Raw genomic sequence first — 26,731 nt, 5'->3', positions numbered from 1 at the left:
TGCTGGTATGCAGGTGTAGCAGAGGTAAGGATTCACTCCATGGTGCTGAAAAGAAAGCTCTGTTGTTGGCACAGCTTTATGTAGGCCCTAACAGTTTGTGGGCACCGTTTGCCACTGTTATAGTGCAATTCATGTATTGTTTAGTGTTGTGTAGTGGCTTTGCTGGCATGCATGTACATTTTTGTTGTTGTTGAGTTTGCCCCACCAAGATTGCCATGCTAAACTGGCCACTGCACCAGACAGACACTAAGAAAGACCCAGTCCCAGCTGTGGTTCAGGGGTCACCAATCACTCTTACTATCTCATAGTCTCCTACTATAGCCTAGGGTGGTCTAGTGGTCTAAGCCGCTGCCTACTGTGAACACATAGAGCTATAGGATGGTTTCACATCTGGCCCGCTGCTATTTACTCTCTTCTATCTTTCACTTCTAACTCTCTATCTAAAACAAAATGTACAAAGACATAAAAACGAATAGTGTCCTACTGCTGTGGTAGATAAGTTGGTTGTTCACGCACAGCCAATAAAATTAGGCCACCCGTTTACCATGGTTAAGATCAGTTGTGTAAAATACTCAAATAAAAATACTTTATAGTACTACTTAAGTAGTTTTATTTGTGTATCTTTCCTTACTTTACTATTTATATTTTGGACAACTTATATTTTTACTGCATTTACATTCCTAAAGAAAATCATGTACTTTTTACTGCATACATTTTCCCTGACACCCAAAAGTACTCGTAACATTTTGAATGCTTAACAGGACAGGAAAATGGTCCAATTCACACACTTATCAAGAGAACATCCCTGGTCATTACTACTTTTTCTGATCTGGCAGACTCACTAAACAGACATGCTGTCACACCCTGATCTGTTTCACCTGTTCTTTGTGCTCGTCTCCACCCCCCACCAGGTGTCTCCCATCTCCCCTCATTATCCGCTGTGTTTTTATACCTGTGTTGTCTGTCTGTTGCCAGTTTGTTTTGCTCGTCAAGCCTATCATTGGGTTTCCCCTTGCGTCTGTCTTTTCTAAAGTTCCTTTTTTTTGACCAGTCGCCGGAAGCTCTGGACTGGGAACCGTCGCCGGAAGCTCTGGACTGGGAACCGTCGCCGGAAGCTCTGGACTGGGAACCGTCGCCGGAAGCTCTGGACTGGGAACCGTCGCCGGAAGCTCTGGACTGGGAACCGTCGCCGGAAGCTCTGGACTGGGAACCGTCGCCGGAAGCTCTGGACTGGGAACCGTCGCCGGAAGCTCTGGACTGGGGACCGTCGCCGGAAGCTCCGCACTGTGGAGGCGCACTGGAGGCCTGATGCGTGGGACCGGTATAGGTGGCACCGGGCTGATGACACGCACCTCAGGGCGAGTGCGGGGAAGAGGCACAGGACGTACTGGACTGTGGAGGCGCACTGGAGACCTGATGCGTGGGACCGGTATAGGTGGCACTGGGCTGATGACACGCACCTCAGGGCGAGTGCGGAGAGGAGGCACAGGATGTACTGGACTGTGGAGGCGCACTGGAGGTCTAGAGCGCAGAGCTGGCACAACCCTTCCTGACTGGATGCTCACTCCAGCCCGGCAAGTGCGGGCAGCTAGCACAGGACGCACTGGGCTGTGAAGGCGCACTGGAGACCTGATGCGTGGGACCGGTATAGGTGGCACCGGGCTGATGACACGCACCTCAGCACGCCCGCTCTGCAGCGCTCTCAATGCCAGCACCTCTCTCCGGAATCTTGCGTCGAGCTCCTCATCCGACTCCCTGACTGGCTCTGGTTCACTCCTCGGCTCCCCCGACTGCTCCATGTGCCCCCCCCCCCCCAAAAAAATGTTTTTCTTGGGGTTGCCTCTCGTGCTTGCTCCGTTGAGCTATCTCCTCGTATCGTCGCCGTTCTGCTTTCGCTGCCTCTATCTCCTCCTTAGGACGGCGATACTCCCCAGCCTGCGCCCAGGGTCCTTTTCATCCAGGATCTCCTCCCAAGTCCACTCCTCCTGTACACGCTGCTAGGTCCATTTTTGGTGGGATCTTCTGTCACGATCGTTGTATGAGTGAGACCAAGGCGCAGCGTGAGTAGAGTTCCACATATTTTTAATAAACTGAAAACTCTCCAAAACAAAACAATAAACACAAACGAAACGTGAAGCTATACAAAATAGTGCAGACAGGCAACTAAACATAGTCAAGATCCCACAAACACAAAAGGGAAATGGCTACCTAAATATGATCCCCAATCAGAGACAACGATAAACAGCTGTCTCTGATTGGGAACCATATCAGGCCAACATAGACATACAAAACCCTAGATGACCCACCCTAGACACTATCACGCCCCAACCAACACAGAGAAAAAACAGCTTACTATGGTCAGGGCGTGACATCTTGTCCCTGCGGTTTACCTCAGAAAGGGATTTTTTATCATCCTGCCTGGATATAATACTAGGATTAACAGGAGATACAGGGCAGAGTTATCATCCTGCCTGGATATAATACTATGATTAACAGGGGGTACAGGGCAGAGTTATCATCCTGCCTGGATATCATACTAGGATTAACACGGGGTACAGGGCAGAGTTATCATCCTGCCTGGATATAATACTAGGATTAACACGGGGTACTGGGGAGAGTTATCATCCTGCCTGGATATAATACTAGGATTAACACGGGGTACTGGGGAGAGTTATCATCCTGCCTGGATATAATACTAGGATTAACAGGGGGTACTGGGCAGAGTTATCATCCTGCCTGGATATAATACTAGGATTAACACAGGGTACTGGGCAGAGTTATCATCCTGCCTGGATATAATACTATGATTAACACGGGGTACTGGGGAGAGTTATCATCCTGCCTGGATATAATACTAGGATTAACAGGGGGTACTGGGTAGAGTTATCATCCTGCCTGGATATCATACTAGGATTAACACGGGGTACAGGGCAGAGTTATCAGCCTGCCTGGATATAATACTAGGATTAACAGGGGGTACTGGGGAGAGTTATCATCCTGCCTGGATATAATATTAGGATTAACACGGGGTACTGGGGAGAGTTATCATCCTGCCTGGATATAATACTAGGATTAACACGGGGTACTGGGCAGAGTTATCATCCTGCCTGGATATAATACTAGGATTAACACGGGGTACTGGGTAGAGTTATCATCCTGCCTGGATATAATACTAGGATTAACAGGGGGTACTGGGGAGCGTTATCATCCTGCCTGGATATAATACTAGGATTAACACGGGGTACTGGGTAGAGTTATCATCCTGCCTGGATATCATACTAGGATTAACACGGGGTACTGGGCAGAGTTATCATCCTGCCTGGATATAATACTAGGATTAACACGGGGTACTGGGCAGAGTTATCATCCTGCCTGGATATAATACTAGGATTAACACGGGGTACTGGGGAGAGTTATCATCCTGCCTGGATATAATACTAGGATTAACAGGGGGTACTGGGGAGAGTTATCATCCTGCTTGGATATAATACTAGGATTAACACGGGGTACTGGGGAGAGTTATCATCCTGCCTGGATATAATACTAGGATTAACAGGGGGTACTGGGGAGCGTTATCATCCTGCCTGGATATAATACTAGGATTAACACGGGGTACTGGGTAGAGTACTAGGATTAACACGGGGTACTGGGGAGCGTTATCATCCTGCCTGGATATCATACTAGGATTAACACGGGGTACTGGGCAGAGTTATCATCCTGCCTGGATATAATACTAGGATTAACAGGGGGTACTGGGCAGAGTTATCATCCTGCCTGGATATAATACTAGGATTAACACGGGGTACTGGGTAGAGTTATCATCCTGCCTGGATATAATACTAGGATTAACAGGGGGGTACTAGGGAGAGAAGGCTTGTTGGAGACAACAGGCACACTAACAGACCAGTACAGTCACAGGCTATGAATGCTATTCAAAGGTTTTGACTTGGTTCTATGTAGTGATCAATTCAAACACACACGCACGCAGCCATGCACCCACGTGCACACCCTCACACGGAGGTCGCACACCAACACAGACTGACATACACACACAGTTATATTGGATCCTTAAATCCTACTGTGATAACTGATAAGGCAAATGCACAGTGGATAGAGAGGGAGAGGGAAAAGTGGAGAGAGAAACAGAGAGAGAGAGACAGAGACAGAGACAGAGACAGAGAGAGCGAGAGACAGAGACAGGGACAGAGAGTGCGAGACAGAGAGAAAGAGAGAGAGAGAGAGACAGAGAGAGAGAGAACGAGAGTAAAGAGTAAAGAGCATTAGTGTGATCTCTTTGAAGTGTCCATACATAACATGGTGCTGTACACTAAATCCCTTCCCACGGTCACAGAGCTGAACTAATGGTCCCACACACACAAACAGACACAGGTCTACACAGACACACCAACCCTGTGTAACACAATCCATGTGCTAAATCACAGCCCGATCATGCCTCAGAAATGGAAGTAGAGTAGACTGTAGCCTGGGAAAGCACACGAGGACAAGTTCCAGACCACTCACAGCTCCACAGACACAGCAGGACTAGGCAGCCAATATGGGGCGATAGATCTGCACTATAGTCTAGATAGAATGTATGTGCATTCCCGGTAATACACTCGTGTCCCCCATGGACCGGCTCATACATAAAGCATCCTCCATTCAGGCCACATAGGCGTAATTTTCCTCCTTAACTAGCTTTAATGGCAGGCTGTCTGGAGAAGAAAATGACCATCTTAATAGAAGACAATTTGTTGTGTTTTTGAACGTGGTGTGCAACATCCTAAATTGTCCAAAAATCCCAAAATGGTGGTGGATTTTTATTTTATTTGGACAGATCACATACGTATATATATATACAGTGGGGAGAACAAGTATTTGATACACTGACAATTTTGCAGGTTTTCCTACTTACAAAGCATGTAGAGGTCTGTAATTTTTATCATAGGTACACTTCAACTGTGAGAGACGGAATCTAAAACAAAAATCCAGAAAATCACATTGTATGATTTTTAAGTAATTAATTTGCATTTTATTGCATGACATAAGTATTTGATACATCAGAAAAGCAGAACTGAATATTTGGTACAGAAACCTTAGTTTGCAATTACAGAGATCATACGTTTCCTGTAGTTCTTGACCAGGTTTGCACACACTGCAGCAGGGATTTTGGCCCACTCCTCCATACAGACCTTCTCCAGATCCTTCAGGTTTCGGGGCTGTCGCTGGGCAATACGGACTTTCGGCTCCCTCCAAAGATTTTCTATTGGGTTCAGGTCTGGAGACTGGCTAGGCCACTCCAGGACCTTGAGATGCTTCTTACGGAGCCACTCCTTAGTTGCCCTGGCTGTGTGTTTCGGGTCGTTGTCATGCTGGAAGACCCAGCCACGACCCATCTTCAATGCTCTTACTGAGGGAAGGAGGTTGTTGGTCAAGATCTCGCGATACATGGCCCCATCCATCCTCCCTTCAATACGGTGCAGTCGTCCTGTCCCCTTTGCAGAAAAGCATCCCCAAAGAATGATGTTTCCACCTCCATGCTTCACGGTTGGGATGGTGTTCTTGGGGTTGTACTCATCCTTCTATTCCTCCAAACACGGCGAGTGGAGTTTAGAGCAAAAAGCTCTATTTTTGTCTCATCAGACCACATGACCTTCTCCCATTCCTCCTCTGGATCATCCAGATGGTCATTGGCAAACTTCAGACGGGCCTGGACATGCGCTGGCTTGAGCAGGGGGACCTTGCGTGCGCTGCAGGATTTTAATCCATGACGGCGTAGTGTGTTACTAATGGTTTTCTTTGAGACTGTGGTCCCAGCTCTCTTCAGGTCATTGACCAGGTCCTGCCGTGTAGTTCTGGGCTGATCCCTCACATTCCTCATGATCATTGATGCCCCACGAGGTGAGATCTTGCATGGAGCCCCAGACCGAGGGTGATTGACCGTCATCTTGAACTTCTTCCATTTTCTAATAATTGTGCCAACAGTTGTTGCCTTCTCACCAAGCTGCTTGGCTATTGTCCTGTAGCCCATCCCAGCCTTGTACAGGTCTACAATTTATCCCTGATGTCCTTACACAGCTCTCTGGTCTTGGCCATTGTGGAGAGGTTGGAGTCTGTTTGATTGAGTGTGTGGACAGGTGCCTTTTATACAGGTAACGAGTTCAAACAGGTGCAGTTAATACAGGTAATGAGTGGAGAACAGGAGGGCTTCTTAAAGAAAAACTAACAGGTCTGTGAGAGCCGGAATTCTTACTGGTTGGTAGGTGATCAAATACTTATGTCATGCAATAAAATGCAAATTAATTACTTAAAAATCATACAATGTGATTTTCTGGATTTTTGTTTTAGATTCCGTCTCTCACAGTTGAAGTGTACCTATGATAAAAATGACAGACCTCTACATGCTTTGTAAGTAGGAAAACCTGCAAAATCGGCAGTGTATCAAATACTTGTTCTCCCCACTGTATATATATTTAAATGTACGGCCCACCATTAAAGCTAATTAAGGAGGGAAATTATGCTTTTGCAGCCTGAATGGAGGATGCTTTAAGTTCAAGCCGATCCACACACATCAATCCTAGACTATAGTCCAGATATAGTTCCCACTACAGGGTGCCTAGGCTACAACATGACAGTTGACTATCACCCCGGCCTGGCCCCAAACCCTTGTTTTTTTTTGTTTGTTTTTTGGACGGATAGTTAAAAAATATATATATATATTATTTCAGAAAACACCAGTATACATACAGGAAGTATATAAACAGACAGACAACATATATGCTAAGGGGTACAACAAATTACATATACGGTATGGACGGTATACGGTATGGAACACATACACTCACATGCATGAACACATACACACACATGCATGAGCACATACACACACATGCATGAACACATACACACAGACAGACAAAAAGACACACACACTAAACAACCTGTGTGAAGCTACAGTAGCCACAATAAGGATTAGCCACAATAAGGATTAGCCACAATAAGGATTAGCCACAATAGTGTAGTGTTTTCTGTATCTCAAGGAGCAATAGAAAGATGCAGCCTTTATCTTGCTGGAAATGAACCTCCCAGAAAATACACCAGACGCTTCCATGCTCTGGTCACGAACTCTCATTGCTAAAAGGGTCATTTTATTGCATGACCCTTTTAGACAGAGACACAGAGAGACAGAGACAGAGACAAAGACTGTCAATGAACACTGTCAACTTTGAGAAAACTATTGCAAATGTAAATGGAGTGTTATTAAAGGCCAAGTTTGAAGTGACTGTCTTGGAGTGAATGAAAACAGGGGTAAATATATGTTATTTATAATATGTGATTAATACTAATCATGTGTACTGATACCAAATGATTGATACAAAATCATTACACCAATCAATAAAATGTAATGTTATAATGTATATAACAAGAAACTGCTGGCCATTTTATCATGACTCCTACTTCATAATATTAATGACCTATTTATTTATTGTTCTTTACATTTCGTTACAGCCCTGCCATATACGGTATGGAACATTGGTATTTATATGTTTTGTTTGGATGAAAATGTGATATGCAAAGAAAGAAAAATATAGAAATGAGCCATCGAGTGAAAATAGGACAACAGAGAACAAATTTGTGTCATGAGTTTACATGTTGTTATTTGGTCAGTGTGATATGTTGTATGTGTTGTAAAATATATAATAATAATTTATATTATAATTATTATAATAATTATAATGTAAACAATTGTTGAATTCGCAGTTCGCCTTCAAAATAAACATTCACAATTGAAACTGATCCAAACGGAAACAAATAGTGGAATAATTTCACATTTGGACTAGATAATGGTCAACAAGTTTGGAATGTTGTTATATAACTTAAATAAATACAATAAGTAATTCATTTGACAATAAACTAATTTCTAATCCCACTGTGGATTTATTAGACTGCATAATTGCGTTGGGGGCATACATAATTATGCACATGTACAGCCTTATATACGAAGAGTGTATCCATGAAATTGATATCAGCCTACTCAGTGACACCCACAGATTACAATTCCAAAGAGTTTACACAAATATTAGCGTCTTCGCGCTGAAACCACTGTGAAATGAGCCCAGGTTGATTCTGACAATAAGGGGGCTCTCTGTGTCTAGCCTAATGACAAAATAATGTATACAACAGCCTTGCATTTAAATCACAGAAATGAGGCGATGTCATAGACTTCTAAAACAAATTGAGAGTTGTTCTCACCCAACCATGGTTCGCGAAGAGTTCAGCTGTACACAAATCAATTCCTCAACTTTCTCTTCCTCTTTTCCCCGGGAACTTTCTGCAAGTGATCGGCCGTTTAAATCGGGTTAGAATAGTGAACAGTGGATGTTCGAGACGACAGCACCACCCATTTACCGGCGAGGCTACACCAGAGAGGAAGAGACAGGCCCAACTCAGCAGAAAATCTGTCTCCATCCAGCAGGTGGCGTTTTTTCGTTGTTTTGCCCATCAAGCAAGGAGTTTTTGTATGGAGTTCAATGAGTGTCGAATTTGGTCAACAAAAAAAGTAATTTCTTATTTGCTACGTGAGGTTTATTTTATCTAATATATGTTTTGTAATGCTTAAGTTGTTACTGGTATACTGATATAAGTAGGATACTTGACATCCTGGCAACTTTGAGAAAAAAAGTTATATCGGAGTTGTCTAGAGATGGCTATGCATATTCATGATGAGGCTAGTAGCATAGCATCTCTCTCCATTGAATACAGGCGGTTGACGTCAACAACCCTGGTCGAATATTCAAAAAAGGATCACAATTTTTTATTTAACATTTATTTAACTAGGCAATAAGTTAAGAACAAATTCTTATTTACAATGACAGCCCACGCCGGCCAAACCCAGACAACACTGGTCCAATTGTGCGCTGCCCTATGGGACTGCCAATTGTGCCCGTTGTGATACAGCCTGGATACGAACCAGGGTGTCTGTAGTGACGCCTCTAGCACTGAGATGCAGTGCCTTAGACCTCTACACCACTCGGGAGCCCAAGAACGAGATATATCCCCCAATCCAAAGAAAGGATAGGCGGGAGCTAGACAGCACGACGTGTCGCTTTGTGGACAACAACTCCCATTGTTTGGATGGAGAGACATGTAGTTGGTCAGTATATCCATCATCTTTGGCTATATGGACACTCCTGGTGTCCAAATTGCTGATTTATGTCGCGCCGTTGAGAGTCGAGTGGAAACGAATGGATTCCGATGCGTAAACGAACCAATGATATCGCTGTATTTAGTGAAGACGGAAGTTCAGAACTATAGACTTGGAATTGAAGCTGGCACCTCATCGCTGGGAGACATGGGTCCTGGATAACGAGAATCTTCGTGGAGAAGTTGTAACAATAGAAGAGAAGCACGGAGAGGATAGAGATAGAAGAGAAGAACGGAGAGGCCAGAGATAGAAGAGAAGCACGGAGAGGCCAGAGATAGAAGAGAAGAACGGAGAGGCCAGAGATAGAAGAGAAGCACGGAGAGGCCAGAGATAGAAGAGAAGCACGGAGAGGCCAGAGATAGAAGAGAAGCACGGAGAGGCCAGAGATAGAAGAGAAGCACGGAGAGGCCAGAGATAGAAGAGAAGCACGGAGAGGATAGAGATAGAAGAGAAGCACGGAGAGGATAGAGATAGAAGAGAGGCACGGAGAGGCCAGAGATAGAAGAGAAGCACGGAGAGGCCAGAGATAGAAGAGAAGCACGGAGAGGCCAGAGATAGAAGAGAAGCACGGAGAGGCCAGAGATAGAAGAGAAGTACGGAGAGGCCAGAGATAGAAGAAGCACAGAGAGGCCAGAGATAGAAGAGAAGCACGGAGAGGCCAGAGATAGAAGAGAAGCACGGAGAGGCCAGAGATAGAAGAGAAGCATGGAGAGGCCAGAGATAGAAGAGAAGCATGGAGAGGCCAGAGATAGAAAAGAAGCATGGGGAGGCCAGAGATAGAAGAGAAGCATGGAGAGGCCAGAGATAGAAGAGAAGCACGGAGAGGCCAGCGATAGAAGAGAAGCACGGAGAGGCCAGAGATAGAAGAGAAGCATGGAGAGGCCAGAGATAGAAGAGAAGCACGGAGAGGCCAGAGATAGAAGAGAAGCATGGAGAGGCCAGAGATAGAAGAGAAGCACGGAGAGGCCAGAGATAGAAGAGAAGCATGGAGAGGCCAGAGATAGAAGAGAAACACCATCAGTGCAAGCTCTGCAAGCAATACAGTGGATGAAGGCACAGCATGAGTGTGGTGAACGGATAGACGGTCTTATAGACAGTTAGGAAGAAGGAGAAGAGCCAAGTACAAATCATATCCTGCTGTCTCTGATGGCTCAGAAATTTAACCTGATGTGGTGTGGTGAAGACCTCCGAGTCCGAGCTTCGCCCCGATGGTCATGCAAAGGATGATTCGGGCCCAGTGGGAGTGAAATTTTTGGAGAAAGTGGATCCATGCCTTTTGGCTGATCCATATGTAGTCTCAGGCTGGGTGGAACATAAGTTGGGTACTGTTCAAATCGGAGAAGGTAGCTCCAAGTGGACTTCTGATGATTTTGTGTTTATGAACCTTTATTTAAACAGGGGAACAAGCTGAGACAGAGTCTCTTTTACAGTTGAGCCCTGTGATACAACAATAAAAACGCAGCAATTAATAAGAATTTAAAACCAAACAAAATCAAAACATATAAAAAGTACAAGATGGATATTAAAACGATAAAAATAAATAAACTGCTATAAGAAAAACACACATTACAAAAAATAATCTCAGTTTATGATAAAAAGTTAATGTAATGTGCATCTAAACTGTCTTACAAGCACCAAAACATCTAACTGGAGTTCTCTCTGCAATTCATTCCATGAGTGTGGAGCATGATATTCAAATGCCGTTGTCACGGATCCCCCCGGTGCTGCTGCTCATTCTGTTCACCAGTTCCGGAGGTCTATGTCACCGGCTTCTAGGCTTCACTGAACGGGATTCATTATCATCAACCCCGGACTGTCTGATTACACACACCTGGTTCCCATTCCCCCTGATTAGTATGTTATATATGTGCCCTCTGTTCCCTCTGTCTTTGTCGGTTATTGTTCCATGTCTGTTGGTGGTGTGAGTACCTATGCGTTGGTGCAGCCGTTATGCTGCGTGCTTTATATATTGTGTATTACGGGTATCGTCCCATGTCGTTCAACGAGGTTTACCCGGGCTCTTTTGTTTGGGTACAGCCCAGTGTTTTCGTATACGTGTTTGTTTTGGGTGTATTAAAAAACCTTATTGTGTGTTCCTGCGCCTGTCTCCAAATGCTTTATACCAGCGTGACAGCTGTTTTTCCTAGCTCCGAGTGAATCCGGGGTATCTCTAGCACTAGCATGTCCTGTGACCGAGTCTGATAAACACTGTTTGACCACTTTTTAATTTAAGATAATTAGGAAGTTTCTGTAAGACAGCTTCATAAACAAATATCAATAGGTGTCTGGCCCTTCTAAAAGTCAGGGAGTCAAAGCCAACCGAAGTGTACAAAAGGCAATGAGGTGTGCAAAAGTTTGCACCAGTAACAAAGCGCAATGCTGCATGATACACTGCATCTAATTTCTTCAGTACTGATGCTGATCCATGCATATACAGTTGAAGTCGGAAGTTTGCATACACCTTAGCCAAATACATTTAAACTCAGTTTTTCACAATTCCTGACATTTAATCCTAGTAAAAAGTCCTTGTCTTAGGTCAGTTAGGATCACCACTTTACTTTAAGAATGTGAAATGTCAGAATAATAGTAGAGAGAATGATTTATTTCAGCTTTTATTTATTTCATCACATTCCCAGTGGGTCAGAAGTTTACATACACTCAATAAGTATTTGGTAGCATTGCCTTTAAATTGTTTAACTTGGGTCAAATGTTTCGGGTAGCCTTCCACAAGCTTCCCACAATAAGTTGGGTGAATTTTGGCCCATTCCTCCTGACTGAGCTGGTGTAACTGAGTCAGGTTTGTAGGCCTCCTTGCTCGCACACACTTTTTCAGTTCTGCCCACAAATTTTCTATAGGATTGAGGTCAGGGCTTTGTGATGGCCACTCCAATACCTTGACTTTGTTGTCCTTAAGCCATTTTGCCACACCTTTGGAAGTATGCTTGGGGTCATTATCCATTTGGAAGACCCATTTAACTTCCTGACTGATGTTTTTGAGATGTTGCTTCAATATATCCACATAATTTTCATTCCTCATGATGCCATCTATTTTGTGAAGTGCACCAGTCCCTCCTGCAGAAAAGCACCCCCACAACATGATGCTGCCACCCCCGTGCTTCACGGTTGGGATGGAGTTCTTCGGCTTGCAAGCATCCCCCTTTTTCCTCCAAACATAACGATGATCATTACGGCCAAACAGTTCTATTTTTGTTTCATCAGACCAGAGGATATTTCTCCAAAAAGTACGATATTTGTCCCCATGTGCAGTTGCAAACCGTAGTCTGTCTTTTTTATGGCAGATTTGGAGCAGTGGCTTCTTCCTTGCTGAGTGGCCTTTCAGGTTAGGTTAATATAGGACTTGTTTTACTGTGGATATAGATACTTTTGTACCTGTTTCCTCCAGCATCTTCACAGGGTCATTTGCTGTTGTTCTGGGATTGATCTGCTACCTTTCGCACCAAAGTACGCTCATCTCTAGGAGACAGAACGCGTCTCCTTCCTGAGCGGTATGACGGCTGCGTGGTCCCATGGTGTTTATACTGCGTACTATTGTTTGTACAGATGAACGTGGTACCTTCAGGCGTTTGGAAATTGCTCCCAAGGATGAACCAGACTTGTGGAGTTGTCACGCCCTGGCCATAGAGAGGCTTTTATTCTCTATTTTGGTTAGGCCAGGGTGTGACTAGGGTGGGCATTCTAGTTTCTTTATTTCTATGTTTTCTGTTTCTATGTTTTGGCCGGGTATGGTTCTCAATCAGGGACAGCTGTCTATCGTTGTCTCTGATTGGGAATCATACTTAGGCAGCCTGTTTTTCCACCTTAGTTGTGGGTAGTTGTCTGTGTTAGTGGCCTGTATAACCCTAGTCAGCTTCACGTTCGTTTTTGTTGTTTCTTGTTTTTGTTGGCTACATTCATAAATAAAAATGATGTACGCTCACCACGCTGCACCTTGGTCCGGTCATTTCCCATACGACGATCGTGACAGGAGGTCTACAATTGTTTTTCTGAGGTCTTGGCTGATTTCTTTTGATTTTCCCGTGATGTCAAGCAAAGAGGCACTGAGTTTGAAGGTAGGCCTTGAAATACATCCACAGGTACACCTCCAATTGACTCAAATGTTGTCAATTAGCCTATCAGAAGCTTCTAAAGCCATGACATCATTTTCTGAAATTTTCCAAGCTGTTAAAAGGCACAGTCAATTTACTGTATGTAAACTTCTGACCCACTGGAATTGTGATACAGTGACTTATAAGTGAAATAATCTGTCTGTAAACAATTGTTGGACGAATTACTTGTGTCATGCACAAAGTAGATGTCCTAACCGACTTGCCGAAACTATAGTTTGTTAACAAGAAATTTGTGGAGTGGTTGAAAAACGAGTTTTAATGACTCCAACCTAAGTGTATGTAATCTTCCGACTTCAACTATAAAACATCCCCATAATCAAGCACTGACATAAAAGTGGCCTGTACAATTTCCTTTCTGTGCTGTGATGACAGACAAATTTATTTATATAAAAAAGTTTTAGAGGAGAGATTATCATCTAACCAAATTCCAAGGTATTTATAGGTGGGAACATGTTCCAAAAGAGAACCATCATGGGTAGCAATGTTCACATTTCCCAATTGTATGTGTTTCTTCTGTCCAGGTGGAGCAGGGAGATTCACGTCACGCGACTAGTGAAAAGACCTGTGACTTGCTTTGCTCTCCAGAGCAGGGTGCCTTTGAAAGGAGTGATTACTGGGGTGGCGTTAAGTGTTGAGGTGGAGGAACTGAAATGGAAAATTCCCTGTGTCTATGACGCCCGCCGTTTGGTGCGACGCAGACGCAGTGGCGAGCGTTTTTGGTGCTTTAGCGATCACCCTGGCCTGATAGTGTAGCCAATATCTTGCTACTTCCTCGTGGGGCAATAGTGGGGTGGGAGTGAAGGAGCTATGCTCTGTGCTGTTGTGTTTTGCCGGCTTGCAGCATGCTTAATGTGTCTATGTTAATTAACGGTCAATTACCGTGAGACCAGCAGTTATTTGCTTGACAATCACCGGCTGAGGCAATTTCATGACTGCCAGAGCCTTACATGTACCTCAATTACCTCGATTAACCAGTACCCCTGCAAATTGACTCGGTACTAGTACTCCTTGTATACAGCCTCCTTATTGTTATTTTATTGTGTTACTATTTTATCTTTAGTTTATTTAGCAAATCTTTCTTAATTTACAAAAATAACATTTGATTTAATATATAATTAGTGTACAAAGGACAGTTGGGCTAGGGCGGCACTGGGCTATGGGCAGGGCTAGGGGGTACAATAACACATTACACAAATGCCTTAAGGGATATACTCACATTTATCATTTTAACAGCTTTTTTGTTGGTAGAGTATTTAATTGTCTTAAAATTTTCTCTGATTAATCCCCTTTCCGATTGTTTGGGGCATCCGGAAAAAAGCTTGTCCGGAGAAGACAAGGTGAGTGCTACCATCAGTCCTGTGTCATGCCAACAGTAAAGCATCCTGAGACCATTCATGTGTGGGGTTGGTTCTCAGCCAATGGAGTGGGCTCACTCACAATTTTGCATAAGAACACAGCCATGAATAAAGAATGGTACCAACACATCCTCCGAGAGCAACTACTCCCAACCATCCAGGAACAGTTTGGTGTAACAATGCCTTTTCCAGCATGATGGAGCACCTTGCCATAAGGCAACTAAGTGATAACTAAGTGGCTCGGAGAACAGAACATTGACATTTTGGGTCCATGACCAGGAAACTCCCCAGACCTTAATCCCATTGAGAATTTGTGGTCAATCCTCAAGAGGCAGGTGGACAAACAAAAACCCACAAATTCTGACAAACTCCAAGCATTGATTATGCAAGAATGGGCTTCCATCAGTCAGGATGTGGCCCAGAAGTTAATTGACTGCATGCCAGGGTGGATTGCAGAGGTCTTGAAAAAGAAGGGTCAACACTGCAAATATTGAGTCTTTGCATCAACTTCATGTAATTGTCAATAAAAGCCTTTGACACTTATGAAATGCTTGTAATTATACTTCAGTATTCCATAGTAACATCTGACAAAAATATCTAAAGACACTGAAGCAGCAAACTTTGTGGAAATTAATATTTGTGTCATTCTCAAAATTTTTGGCCACGACTGTACTTCATTAGACACAGATCCTCAGGTTGGACTCCTTGAAGAATGGGCTGAGGTAGCTCAAATTAGTCATGCCTTCCCTCCCTCCCTCTCACAGCAGCTTTATCTATGAGAAAGTAACCAATCAGGGATACTGATTATGCTGAGCTGCATTACAAACAGTGGATCAGTTTTATCACATCCCACAATGCCAATTTTATCACATCCCACAATGCCAGTTTTATCACATCCCACAATGCCAGTTTTATCACATCCCACAATGGCAGTTTTATCACATCCCACAATGCCAGTTTTATCACATCCCACAATGTCAGTTTTATCACATCCACAATGGCAGTTTTATCACATCCCATAATGCCAGTTTTATCACATCCCACAATGCCAGTTTTATCACATCCACAATGGCAGTTTTATCACATCCCACAATGCCAGTTTTATCACATCCACAATGGCAGTTTTATCACATCTACAATGCCAGTTTTATCACATCCACAATGCCAGTTTTGGTTGAAATTCAAGAAATGGTTACTCTCACCTGTTCACAGGTTCACCAGGATGAGTTTCCCTCTGAAGATCTCTTCCACTAGAGCCACAGGAGGCCGTCTCAGGCAGGGAGCTGGAGTTACTGTCTGTCCCTAGGTTATCAGCTCTCTCCCTGGGGAAGCCCTCCTCACAGTGCTGGGTGACCTGGGTCCCAGGCAGGGATTTCTTAGGAACCTTAGGGGTTGGAGATGGCTCTTCTGTCTGAATGGTCACCTGTCTCTGTAAGGACATTGAAACTGACTGACCAGGAACAGGAGGAAGATTCCTTCTGGCCCCGCCAGTTGATGCTGTATCTGGAGATGGAACACCCTGATCAGGGGGGAATGTGTTTCCTTCAGGGACGTCATCACAGACAAGTGACGAAGCGGTAGAGGAGGTAGCAGACCCCACAGCCTGAGCTGACATCAGCTGACTTGTCTGTGGTTTTCCTTCCTCACAGTGGGCCTGTGGGTCTTTGTGTTTACTCCTACTGAGTGATCCCCCTCTGGGGAGGGGAGGCAGCCCCTGGGCCTGTTGGGTCTTTGGACCAGGACCAGCCTGGCTGGATAGAGGTGAGCCAGGCTGGTCCTGTCTGGAGCCAGGCTGGCTAGATAGAGCTGTGAGAAGGGGAGAGCTACAGACATGGTCCCCTGCCGGCCGCTGGCTCTGACTCCTGCCCAGCCCCGCCCCCTTCTTGGTTCCTCCTTTCACAGAATTCCCACTCTTGTCTCTCTTCCTGAGGAGGAGGCGGGGCAAGGTGCCCATGTGGGTATAGTTGTCGCTGGAGCGGGCGTAGCTGGAGGTGCGCGGACGAGTCATATCCATGTCGTCAACAGACGTCTCCGCGGCGTCGGGGGAGGATACCACATCCAGAGCTCTGCCCCCGTCAGGCTTAGAGGGAGATTTCTCTGACGATGATCCACGACGAAAGGATAGGTTGGAGAGACTCCCGAGCCACTTGAAACCTGTTGAGGGGGAGAGACAGACATACAATGTGTCATACATTTACAGTAATACCCTGGTATGCTCTTAGTAATATGTCTGTTCTCTTTTGTATAGACTGTTTTGTTTCATTTTGTCACATAAACTGTTCTAAGTGTTTTAGAATGTTGAGTGTGTTCTAGAATGTTTGGAATGTAATGTATTGACCCCCTGGGCTGGGTTGTTGGTTTGCAGGTGAATGCCTGGTTCTTTTTTATAGAACTCCAGCTGTTCAAAGTTAACAATATAACATGCTCAGATTTGGAGTTGGTGTAAGATCGAGAACAGCCCCTCAGGGGAACAATATATAAACACTGGGCAGGAATGGAAACAACTTGTCTGAGGGGTTATGAGCTGACTTCTTTTTACAGTTTTTTTTACAGATATTTCCACACTATGAGCTCGAAATAACTAACAATCTGAAATTGCGAATGTCCTTTTAGTGTAAGAGGAAAAAAATTGTGGAAATAATTGCTGGAATTTCAGCCTGTTCAGGTGGGATGGAGTTTTTGGCCGACAGCATGACATCACAATCTGATATGATTATTCTGACCAATGAGCAGTCATCTTTTATTTGCATATGTATTCTCCTACTTTGAAGGGGTAAGCAGGGTAGGCTCTAGAGTCTACGATCCTATCTGCCATTCAGGGCTGTATATGTAAATATATTTACATTTGTATCAACACGCCCACATGATCAGACTGAGCATTACAAAAGGAGGCTCAGGGAGGGAAATTATAAAACGTATTTTCATGAAGTAAACATACACAGTGATTCATAAAACATACAGTGATGATTTAAAAATACAATTTTAAAGACTGCATGGGGGCTTTATATTCAATTCTTGAATATTGAGGATGATAATGTTTTAAGATAGAAGACCTATTTAGTTTGTAGGGAACAGCAACAGTTGAGACTGAGTCAGCACTGATAATGATTATGCATTGGTGGTGGGGAATGTATGCCTAGTACAGTGCCTTCAGAAAGTATTCACACCCCTTGCCTTTTTACACATTTCGTTGTGTTACAGCCTGCAATTAAAATTGATGACGTTCTTTTTTTTTACTGGCCTGATTCAACCCCTTTGTTATGGCAAGCCGAAATAAGTTAATGAGTTTGCATAACAAGTCAGATAATAAATTGCATGGACTCACTCTGTGTGCAATAATAGTGTTTAACATGATTTTCGAATGACTACCCCATCTCTGTACCCAACACATACAAACAGCGTCAATAGAGGGCTAAGATTTAGTCGTCCTACACTTGCTCTGACGCTCGTCGGATGTGGCAGGGCTTGCAAACCATTACAGACTACAAAGGGAAGCACAGCCGAGAGCTTCCCAATGACATGAGTCTACCGGACGAGTTAAACTACTTCTATGCTCGCTTCGAGGCAAATAACACTGAAACATGCATGAGAGCACCAGCTGTACCAGAAGACTGTGTGATGACGCACTCCACAGCCAATGTGAGTAAGACCTTAAAACAGGTCAACATTCACAAGGAAGCAGGGCCAGACGGATTACCAGGCTGTGTACTGCAAGCATGCGCTGACCAATTAGCAAGTGTCTTCACTGACATTTTCAACCTCTCCCCTGACCGAGTCAATAATACCAACATGTTTTAAGCAGACCCCCATAGTGCCTGTGCCCAAGAACACTAAGGTAACCTGCCTAAATGACTACCGACCCGTAGCGCTTACGTCTGTAGCCATGAAGTGCTTTGAAAGTCTGGTCATGGCTCACATCAACACCATCATCCCAGAAACCCTAGACCCACTCCAGTTTGCATACCACCCCAACTGATCCACAGATGATGCAGTCTCTATTGCACTCCACACTGCCCTTTGCCACCTGGACAGAAGGAACACCTATGTGAGAATGCTATTTATTGACTACAGCTCAGTGTTCAACACCATAGTGCCCTCAACGCTCATCACTAAGCAAAGGACCCTGTGACTAAACATCTCCCTCTCCAACTGGATCCTGGACTTCCTGACGGGCCGCCCCCAGGTGGTAAGGGTAGGTAACAACACATCCTCCACGCTGATCCTCAACACAGGGGCCCCTCAGGGGTGCGTGCTCAGCCCCCTCCTGTACTCCCTGTTCACTCATGACTGCATGGCCAGGCACGACTCCAACACCATCATTACATTTGCCGATGACACAACAGTGGTAGGCCTGATCACCAACAACAACAAGACAGCCAATAGGAAGGAGGTCAGAGACCTGGCCATGTGGTGCCAGGACAACAACCTCTCCCTCAACATGATCAAGACAAAGGAGATGATTGTGGACTACAGTATTAAGAGGACCAAGCACGCCCCCATTCTCATCGACGGGCTGCAATGGAGCAGGTTGAGAGCTTCAAGTTCCATTGTGTCCACATCACCAACAAATTAACATGATCCAAGCACACCATGACAGTCGTGAAGCGGGCACGACAAAACCTATTCCCCCTCAGGAGACTGAAAAGATTTGGCATGGGTCCTCAGATCCTCAAAAGGTTCTACAGCTGCACCATCGAGAGCATCCTGACCTGTTGCATCATTGCCTGATATGGCAACTGCTCGGCCTCCAACCGCAAGGCACTACAGAGGGTAGTGCAAATGGCCCAGTACATCACTGGGGCCAAGCTTCCTGCCATCCAGGACCTCTATACCAGGCGGTGTCAGAGGAAGGCCCTGAAAATTGTCAAAGACTCCAGCCACCCTAGTCATAGACTGTTCTCTCTGCTAGCACACGGCAAGCGGTACAGGAGCGCCAAGTCTAGGTCCAAGAGGCTTCTAAACAGCTTCTACCCCAAAGCCATAAGACTCCTGAACATCTAGTCAAATGGCTACCCAGACTATTCACATTGCCCCCCCACCTCCCCTCTCCCTACTACTGCCACTCTCTGTTGTCATCTATGCATGGTCATTTTAACTAACTCTACCTACATGTACATACTACCTCAACTAACTGGTGCCCCCGCACATTGACTCTGTACCGGCACCCCCCTGTATATATTGTTATTTTTTACTGCTCCTCTTTAATTACTTTAGTTACTTTTATCTTATCCGTATTTTTTGAAACTGCACTGTCGGTTAGGGGCTCGTAAGTAAGCATTTCACTGTAAGGTCTACACCTGTTGTATTCGGAGCATGTGACTAACAAAATTTGATTTGATTTTTGATTTGAAGAACCTTTGGCAGCGATTACAGCCTTGAGTCTTCTTGGGTATGACGCTACAAGCTTGGCACACCTGTATTTGGGGAGTTTCTCTCATTCTTCTCTGTAGATCCTCTCAAGCTCTTTCAGGTTGGATGGGGAGCATCGCTGCACAGTTATTTTCGCGTCTCTCCAGAGATGTTCGATTGGGTTCAAGTCCGGGCTCTGGCTGGGCCACTCAAGGACATTCAGAGACTTGTACCAAAGCCACTCCTGAGTTGTCTTGGCTGTGTGCTCAAAGTTGTTGTCCTGTTGGAAGGTGAAACTTCACCCCAGACTGAGGTCCTGAGTGCTCTGGAGCAGGTTTTCATCAAGGATCTTGCTGTACTGTGCTCTGGTCATCTTTCCCTCGACCCCGACTAGTCTCCCAGTCCCTGCCATTGAAAAACATCCCCACAGCATGATGCTGCCACCACCATGCTTCACCATAGGGATGGTGCCAGGTTTCCTCCAGACGTGACACTTGGCATTCAGTCCAAAGAGTTCAATCTTGGTTTCATCAGACCAGAGAATCTTGTTTCTTATGGTCTGAGAGTCCTTTAGGTGTCTTTAGGCAAACTCCAAGCAGGCTGTCGTGTGCCTTTTACTGAGGAGGGGCTTCCATGAAGGCCTGATTCCTGGAGTGCTGCAGAGATGGTTGTCCTTCTGGAATGTTGTCCCATCGCCACATAGGAACTCTGGAGCTCTGTCAGAGTGACCATCGGATTCTTGGTCACCTCTCTGACCAAGACCCTTCTCCCCCGATTGCTCAGTTTGGCCGGGCGGTCAGCTCTAAGAAGAGTCTTGGTGGTTTCAAACTTCTTCCATTTAATATTGATGGAGGCCACTGTGTTCTTGGGGACCTTCAATGCTGCAGAAATGTTTTGGTACCCTTCCCCAGATCTGTGCCTCGACAGAATCCTGTCTCGGAGCTCTACAGATAATTCCTTCGCACTCATGGCTTGGTTTTTGCTCTGACATGCACTGTGAACTGTGGGACCTTATATAGAGAGGTGTGTGTGTGTGCCTTTCCAAATCATGTCCAATAAATGGAATTTACCACAGGTGGACTCCAATCAAGTTGTAGAAACATCTCAAGGATGATCAATGAAAACAGGATGCACCTGAGCTCAACTTTTAGTCTAATAGCAAATGGTCTGAATACTTATGTAAATAAGGTATTTCAGTTTTTTTGTTTTTATTAATTTGCAAACATTTCTTAAAACCTATTTGTCATTATGGGGTATTGTGTGTAGATTGATGAGGAAAAGATTAACGTAATCAATTTTAGAATAAGGCTGTAATGTAACAAAATGTGGAAAAAGGGAAGGGGTCTGAATACTTTCCGAATGCACTGTATGTAAACTAGTTATTTCTGTGTTTCATTTTCAATACATTTGCTAAAATTTCTAAAAACACGTTTTCTATTTGTCAGTATGGGGTATTGTTTGTGGCTGGGTGAGAAAAAAACATATTTAATCCATTTTGAATTCAGGCTGTAACACAACAAAATGTGGAATAAGTCAAGGGGTGTGAAAGCTCTTCTTATTGAGCAAAAAAAGGGAGGCTTTGCCTGCTTTTGGATACCTGTGATTTCAGAAAGGTAGGCTACAGTAGGCTACTAATTTTTACAGTAATAACCGTTGTTCTCTGAACTTTCTCTAGACTCTTGTGTTTCTGTCCAGACCATTAACTGAGAAGACTCTGATAGTTAAATATTAAACAGACATGGACAGAACAGGGCAGCCAGTGAACAGGAGGATGAGAAAGAAACTGCTGGGTTGGTCTTTACTTTGTCCTCAAAGAGGCACTGGCCACACAGTAAAGGAGAATTTTGTACCATGACTTTTGCAACTGTGATATCTTACCTACTATCTCTCCTCTGTGACGTAAAGAGCACATTCAAAGAGGACCTGATAACTGATGAAACTGAAATGTTTCCTGTGTGTGCTGCTGCTGCAGGTGTGTGTGTGTGTGGTATTTTCACACTTCCACCTCCTCTTCCCCTCAGTGAAGTACAGAAATGAAGAAATGTTCTCCATTAAACCAGGCTGAGGTATATGTCAGGACCAAAAATAGCCTATCATATATAACCTATACATTATAATGCAGTATATGATGTCTATGGTGTTGAGTCATGTATGTCCCTGCTACGTAGTCTGAGGTCGTCATGACACATGTTATTGTAATGGTGTAGCTCTAGCACCTCCTTGTAGCAGGCTAGATCAGGAGAAGTGCATTTTTTAGCATGTCCCTATTCATTTATTTATCAGCGAGAAAGCCTTATCTAGGTCAGTCTAAAAAGATAGATGAAGACATAGAGACTGTAGATATGTTGTCTATCTATACATTTGCATGAGACTAGTGAGAGGAATGGCAGGTGGCTCGTCAAACAGAGCTGCTGTCCTGTCACCAACGTGACATAATCATAATAGAGGTACATTTAGTTTACGATTAACGTGAATCGTCACTTTCCACACACACACACTAAAGTGGTACTACACACACACACACTAAAGTGGTACTACACACACATCGTAGGCTACTCACTCAGTTTCCGTTTTCCGCTCATGTTGTGGATGTGGGATGATGTCCAACTTCAGGCTGACTGGCTGGGGGGGAGAGCTACTGACTGGCTGGGGGGGAAGATAGCTACTGACTGGCTGGGGGGGAAGATAGCTACTGACTGGCTGGGGGGGAAGATAGCTACTGACTGGCTGGGGGGGAAGATAGCTACTGACTGGCTGGGGGGGAAGATAGCTACTGACTGGAGATCTAGAGCTGGAACCAACCTCTCCTCTAGCCGACACAATTCAGTTCCGCTCCACGGGGCAGATGTAGAGATGCATGCTTTAGAAGCTAGCTGTGTAAACAGACCTCTGTGCTTCCTGTGTTGGGCAGTGGGGAGGAGGAGGTGATAGAGGGGTGAGATAGGAGCTTGAAATAGTATTAAGGCTATTACAGTTTTTTTTCAATTGTTTAAGCACAATTTTGAAAACAGGGCCCGGTTTGTCAAAACACTACACACAATTAGCACAACACTTCAGATAATTTGCAAAATGGAACACTTTTGTCAAAACTATACACGACTTCATAAAAATAATATTTTGTTACCATACGAAACACACACATTTCATATGACTTCAATCTTTTTGAACCAGTTACATACTGCTGTTGCTAACCTAAAACACTTTTAGCAAGTCTAATTGTCAGTGATTAGAGTACTGTAAATGAAGTACACAGAGAAAGTGCAACTATACAAACACTACACAAGACCAATGCTGCAGACTGAGGAAAATATCATTTATTTCTCTCCATATACCCAAATCAGTCAACATGTCAACATGGAGAATCACAACAAAACATGTCCCAGTTTTCATGCTACTACAGTAGTGTGCATAACACTGTTAGCAGACAAACGTAAAATACTGTATCCAGTACAGGTTACAATTACAGTAAATCACAACAACAAACATAAAAAATAATCTGAAAAAAACTGGCAATATTGTACAGAAAATACTACAGTAAACATACTATACATTATCTCTTCGCCTAGCTGGATCTGGCCAGAGAATTTCATCAACATCACAAGCAATATCGTCATTAGCAAGACAATGCGGGAAGAACCGTCTTGAATGTCGAATCCATCCTTGCACAGCTGCGGCGTCGACTTGGTCACAGGCGTCCTCCATGGCCTGAATGAGGGGTACCTGAGCCTGGGGCTGGAGATCGTAAACCTTCCACCGCCATGCAGAGAAAAACTCTTCGATAGGGTTTAGAAACGGAGAGTATGGTGGAAGGTATAGTACTGTCAACTGTGGATGGTGTTGAAACCAGTTCTGGACCAAAGCAGAGCGGTGGAATGACACATTGTCCCAGATGACCGTGTATTGCATCTGGTGCATTTCATTACCTGCTGTGACGATGTGGTGCAATCGGTCCAAAAATGCGCGAATGTGAGGTGTGTTGTAAGGGCCCATTTTGGCATGACGGAGGACAACCCCATGCTGTGAAATAGCAGCGCAAAGGGTGATGTTACCCCCGTTCCCGACCCTCAATCCTATGTAGAGAATAATACATGTAACTTACTGGACAATGTCACAGGAAGGGGTATCACAAGTGCTGATATGGTGCATACAATAAGCGGCTGATTACTGTAACTGTAGACAGATCTTTTACCTGTTTTCCTGTCGAAAAGTCCTTATGACAGATGCCACTGTATATCTGCTAAGATTTGGGGGAACTCTCAGTCCAGCCTCCCTCAGCGTCAATCCGTGGTTCACAACATGGTCCACTAGTGTTGCACGAATGTCATCTGATAAGTTTGGTCCTCTTCTTCTTTGTGCACGTTCTCCTCCTGCTTCAGGTCTTCCTCGACCTCCGGCTCTTCCTCTACGTACTCCTCCTCTCACCCTCACTCTTCTTCTGACTCCTTCCATTTTGGTTGAACCTACCTGCTGCATTTTTATAGTGCTTAATGATTGGTGTGTCTACAATTTAGCAATCATGTGTTTGTGCAACTGATGGCTGTGTTTAACAGATTGGCTCATAGGTGTGGTAATTTGACAGTCAGTGCTTTGGAATTGCAAGGAAGTAACATCATGATATACTTCCGTGTCTGATGTATACAAGTGTGTTTAGTGTTTTGCAAATCACTGTGTGTAATGTTTTGAAAATAGTGTGAAGCTGACAATGTGCTTACAGTTGTGCAAATCTAGCTTTGTGTTTTGCTCCTTGAGTGTAAGGTTTTGCTAATTGTGGGAAAAGTTAAATTTTAGTGTGTAAGCAATCGTAAAAAACTGTATACAGAAGAAGTGCACGTGTGTGTGTGTGTGTGTGTGTGTGTGTGTGTGTGTGTGTGTGTGTGTGTGTGTGTGTGTGTGTGTGTGTGTGTGTGTGTGTGTGTGTGTGTGTGTGTGTGTGTGTGTGTGTGTGTGTGTGTGTGTGTGTGTGTGCGTGTCAATCGTGTGTGTGTGTCAATCGTGTGTGTGTGTCAGTCATGTGTGTGTGCCATTCTAAGGTACCGACAACCAGAATATAGCACTGCATGTGAGACCACCCTTAGACTGTTAGTGCTGCCTGCATGTGAGACCTTTGCCCACAGACTGTTAGTGCTGCATACATGTGAGACCTTCGCCCACAGACTGTTAGTGCTGCATACATGTGAGACCTTCGCCCACAGACTGTTAGTGCTGCCTGCATGTGAGACCATCGCCCACAGACTGTTAGTGCTGCCTGCATGTGAGACCTTTGCCCACAGACTGTTAGTGCTGCATACATGTGAGACCTTTGCCCACAGACTGTTAATGCTGCCTGCATGTGAGACCTTCGCTCACAGACTGTTAGTGCTGCCTGCATGTGAGACCATCGCCAACAAACTGTTAGTGCTGCCTGCATGTGAGACCTTCGCCCCCAGGCTGTTAGTGCTGCCTGCATGATATGTTGCATTTCGTATGGTATGTATTCATTTGTAGATGTCCATCACCAAATTCGTATAATACACGATATATACAAAAGTATGTGGATACCCCTTCAAATTAGTGGATTTGGCTATTTCAGCTACACCCGTTGCTGACCGGTGGTCATAGAGCTCGGAGGACCTGAGGACCATGCCTTAGGACTACTTGGCCTGATGACTCCTGGCTGTCCCCAGTCCACTTAGTCGTGCTGCTGCTCCAGTTTCAACTGTTCTGCCTGCGGCTATGGAGCCCAGACCTGTTCACCGGACGTGCTACCTTGTCCCGGCCGTCCATCCGTGTGTCTTTCTCTCTCTATGTCTGTCTCTCTCTCTGTGTGTCTCTCTCTCTGTGTGCCTCTCTCGCTCTCTCTCTCTCTCTCTCTCTCTCTCTCTCTCTCTCTCTCTCTCTCTCTCTCTCTCTCTCTCTCTCTCTCTCTCTCTCTCTCTCTCTCTCTCTCTCTCTCTCTCTCTCTCTCTCAACGCTCGGCTATGAAAAGCCAACTGACATTTACTCCTGAAGTACTGACCTGTTGCACCCTCTACAACCACTTTCATTATTATTTGACCCTGCTAGTCATCTATGAACTTTTGAACATATTGATGAACAATCTGGCCTTAATGGCCATGAATTCTTACAATCTCCACCCGGCACAGCCAGAAGAGGACTGGCCACCCCTCAGAGCATGGTTCCTCTCTAGGTTTCTTCCTAGGTTCCTGCCATTCTAGGGAGTTTTTCCTAGCCATTGTGCTTCTACATCTGCATTCCTTACTGTTTGGGGTTTTAGGCTGGGTTTTTGCATAAACACTTTGTGACATCTGCTGATGTAAATAGGGCTATATAAATACATTTGATTTGATTTGATATAAAATCGAGCACACAGCTATGCAATCTCCATAGACAAACATTGGCAGTAGAATGGCCTTAATGAAGACCTCAGTGACTTTCAACATGGCACCGTCATAGGATGCCACCTTCCCAACAAGTCAGTTCGTCACATTTCTAGAGCTGCCTCAGTCAACTGTAAGTGCTGTTATCGTCTAGGAATCGTCTAGGAATCGTCTAGGAGCAGCAACGGCTTAGCTGCAAAATGGTAGGACACACAAGCTTACAGAACGGCATCGCCAGTGCTGAAGTACATAGCGTCTAAAAATCATATGTCCTTGGTTGCAACACTCACTACTGCCTCTGGAAGCAATGTCAGCACAAGAACTGTTCATCGGGAGCTTCAT

At 44.6% G+C, this 26,731-nt stretch overlaps 1 protein-coding gene across 2 annotated transcripts in view; it reads right to left on the bottom strand.

The window, feature by feature from the left end:
* LOC139538172 (SH2 domain-containing protein 3C-like) overlaps positions 1 to 22,785 on the bottom strand; it is a 142,684-nt gene extending 119,899 nt beyond the window's left edge. The window contains exons 1-2 of one of the 2 annotated variants that reach the window (XM_071340048.1): positions 22,594 to 22,785; positions 15,887 to 16,838 (exon numbers count right to left, since the gene is read on the bottom strand). In XM_071340048.1, coding sequence (XP_071196149.1) covers positions 15,887 to 16,838; positions 22,594 to 22,615 — 974 coding nt within the window. In that variant the 5' untranslated portion in view covers positions 22,616 to 22,785. Of the gene's footprint in view, positions 1 to 8,250; positions 8,370 to 15,886; positions 16,839 to 22,593 lie in introns of those variants that run through there. The other variant, XM_071340061.1, reaches the window with a different exon arrangement.
* Positions 22,786 to 26,731: the final 3,946 nt, after the last annotated feature.

This window comes from Salvelinus alpinus, chromosome 1 (assembly GCF_045679555.1).
Source record: "Salvelinus alpinus chromosome 1, SLU_Salpinus.1, whole genome shotgun sequence".
NCBI lineage: Eukaryota > Metazoa > Chordata > Actinopteri > Salmoniformes > Salmonidae > Salvelinus > Salvelinus alpinus.
Note: the sequence above shows the minus strand (reverse complement) of the source record. Positions and strands in the feature narration are given on the sequence as shown.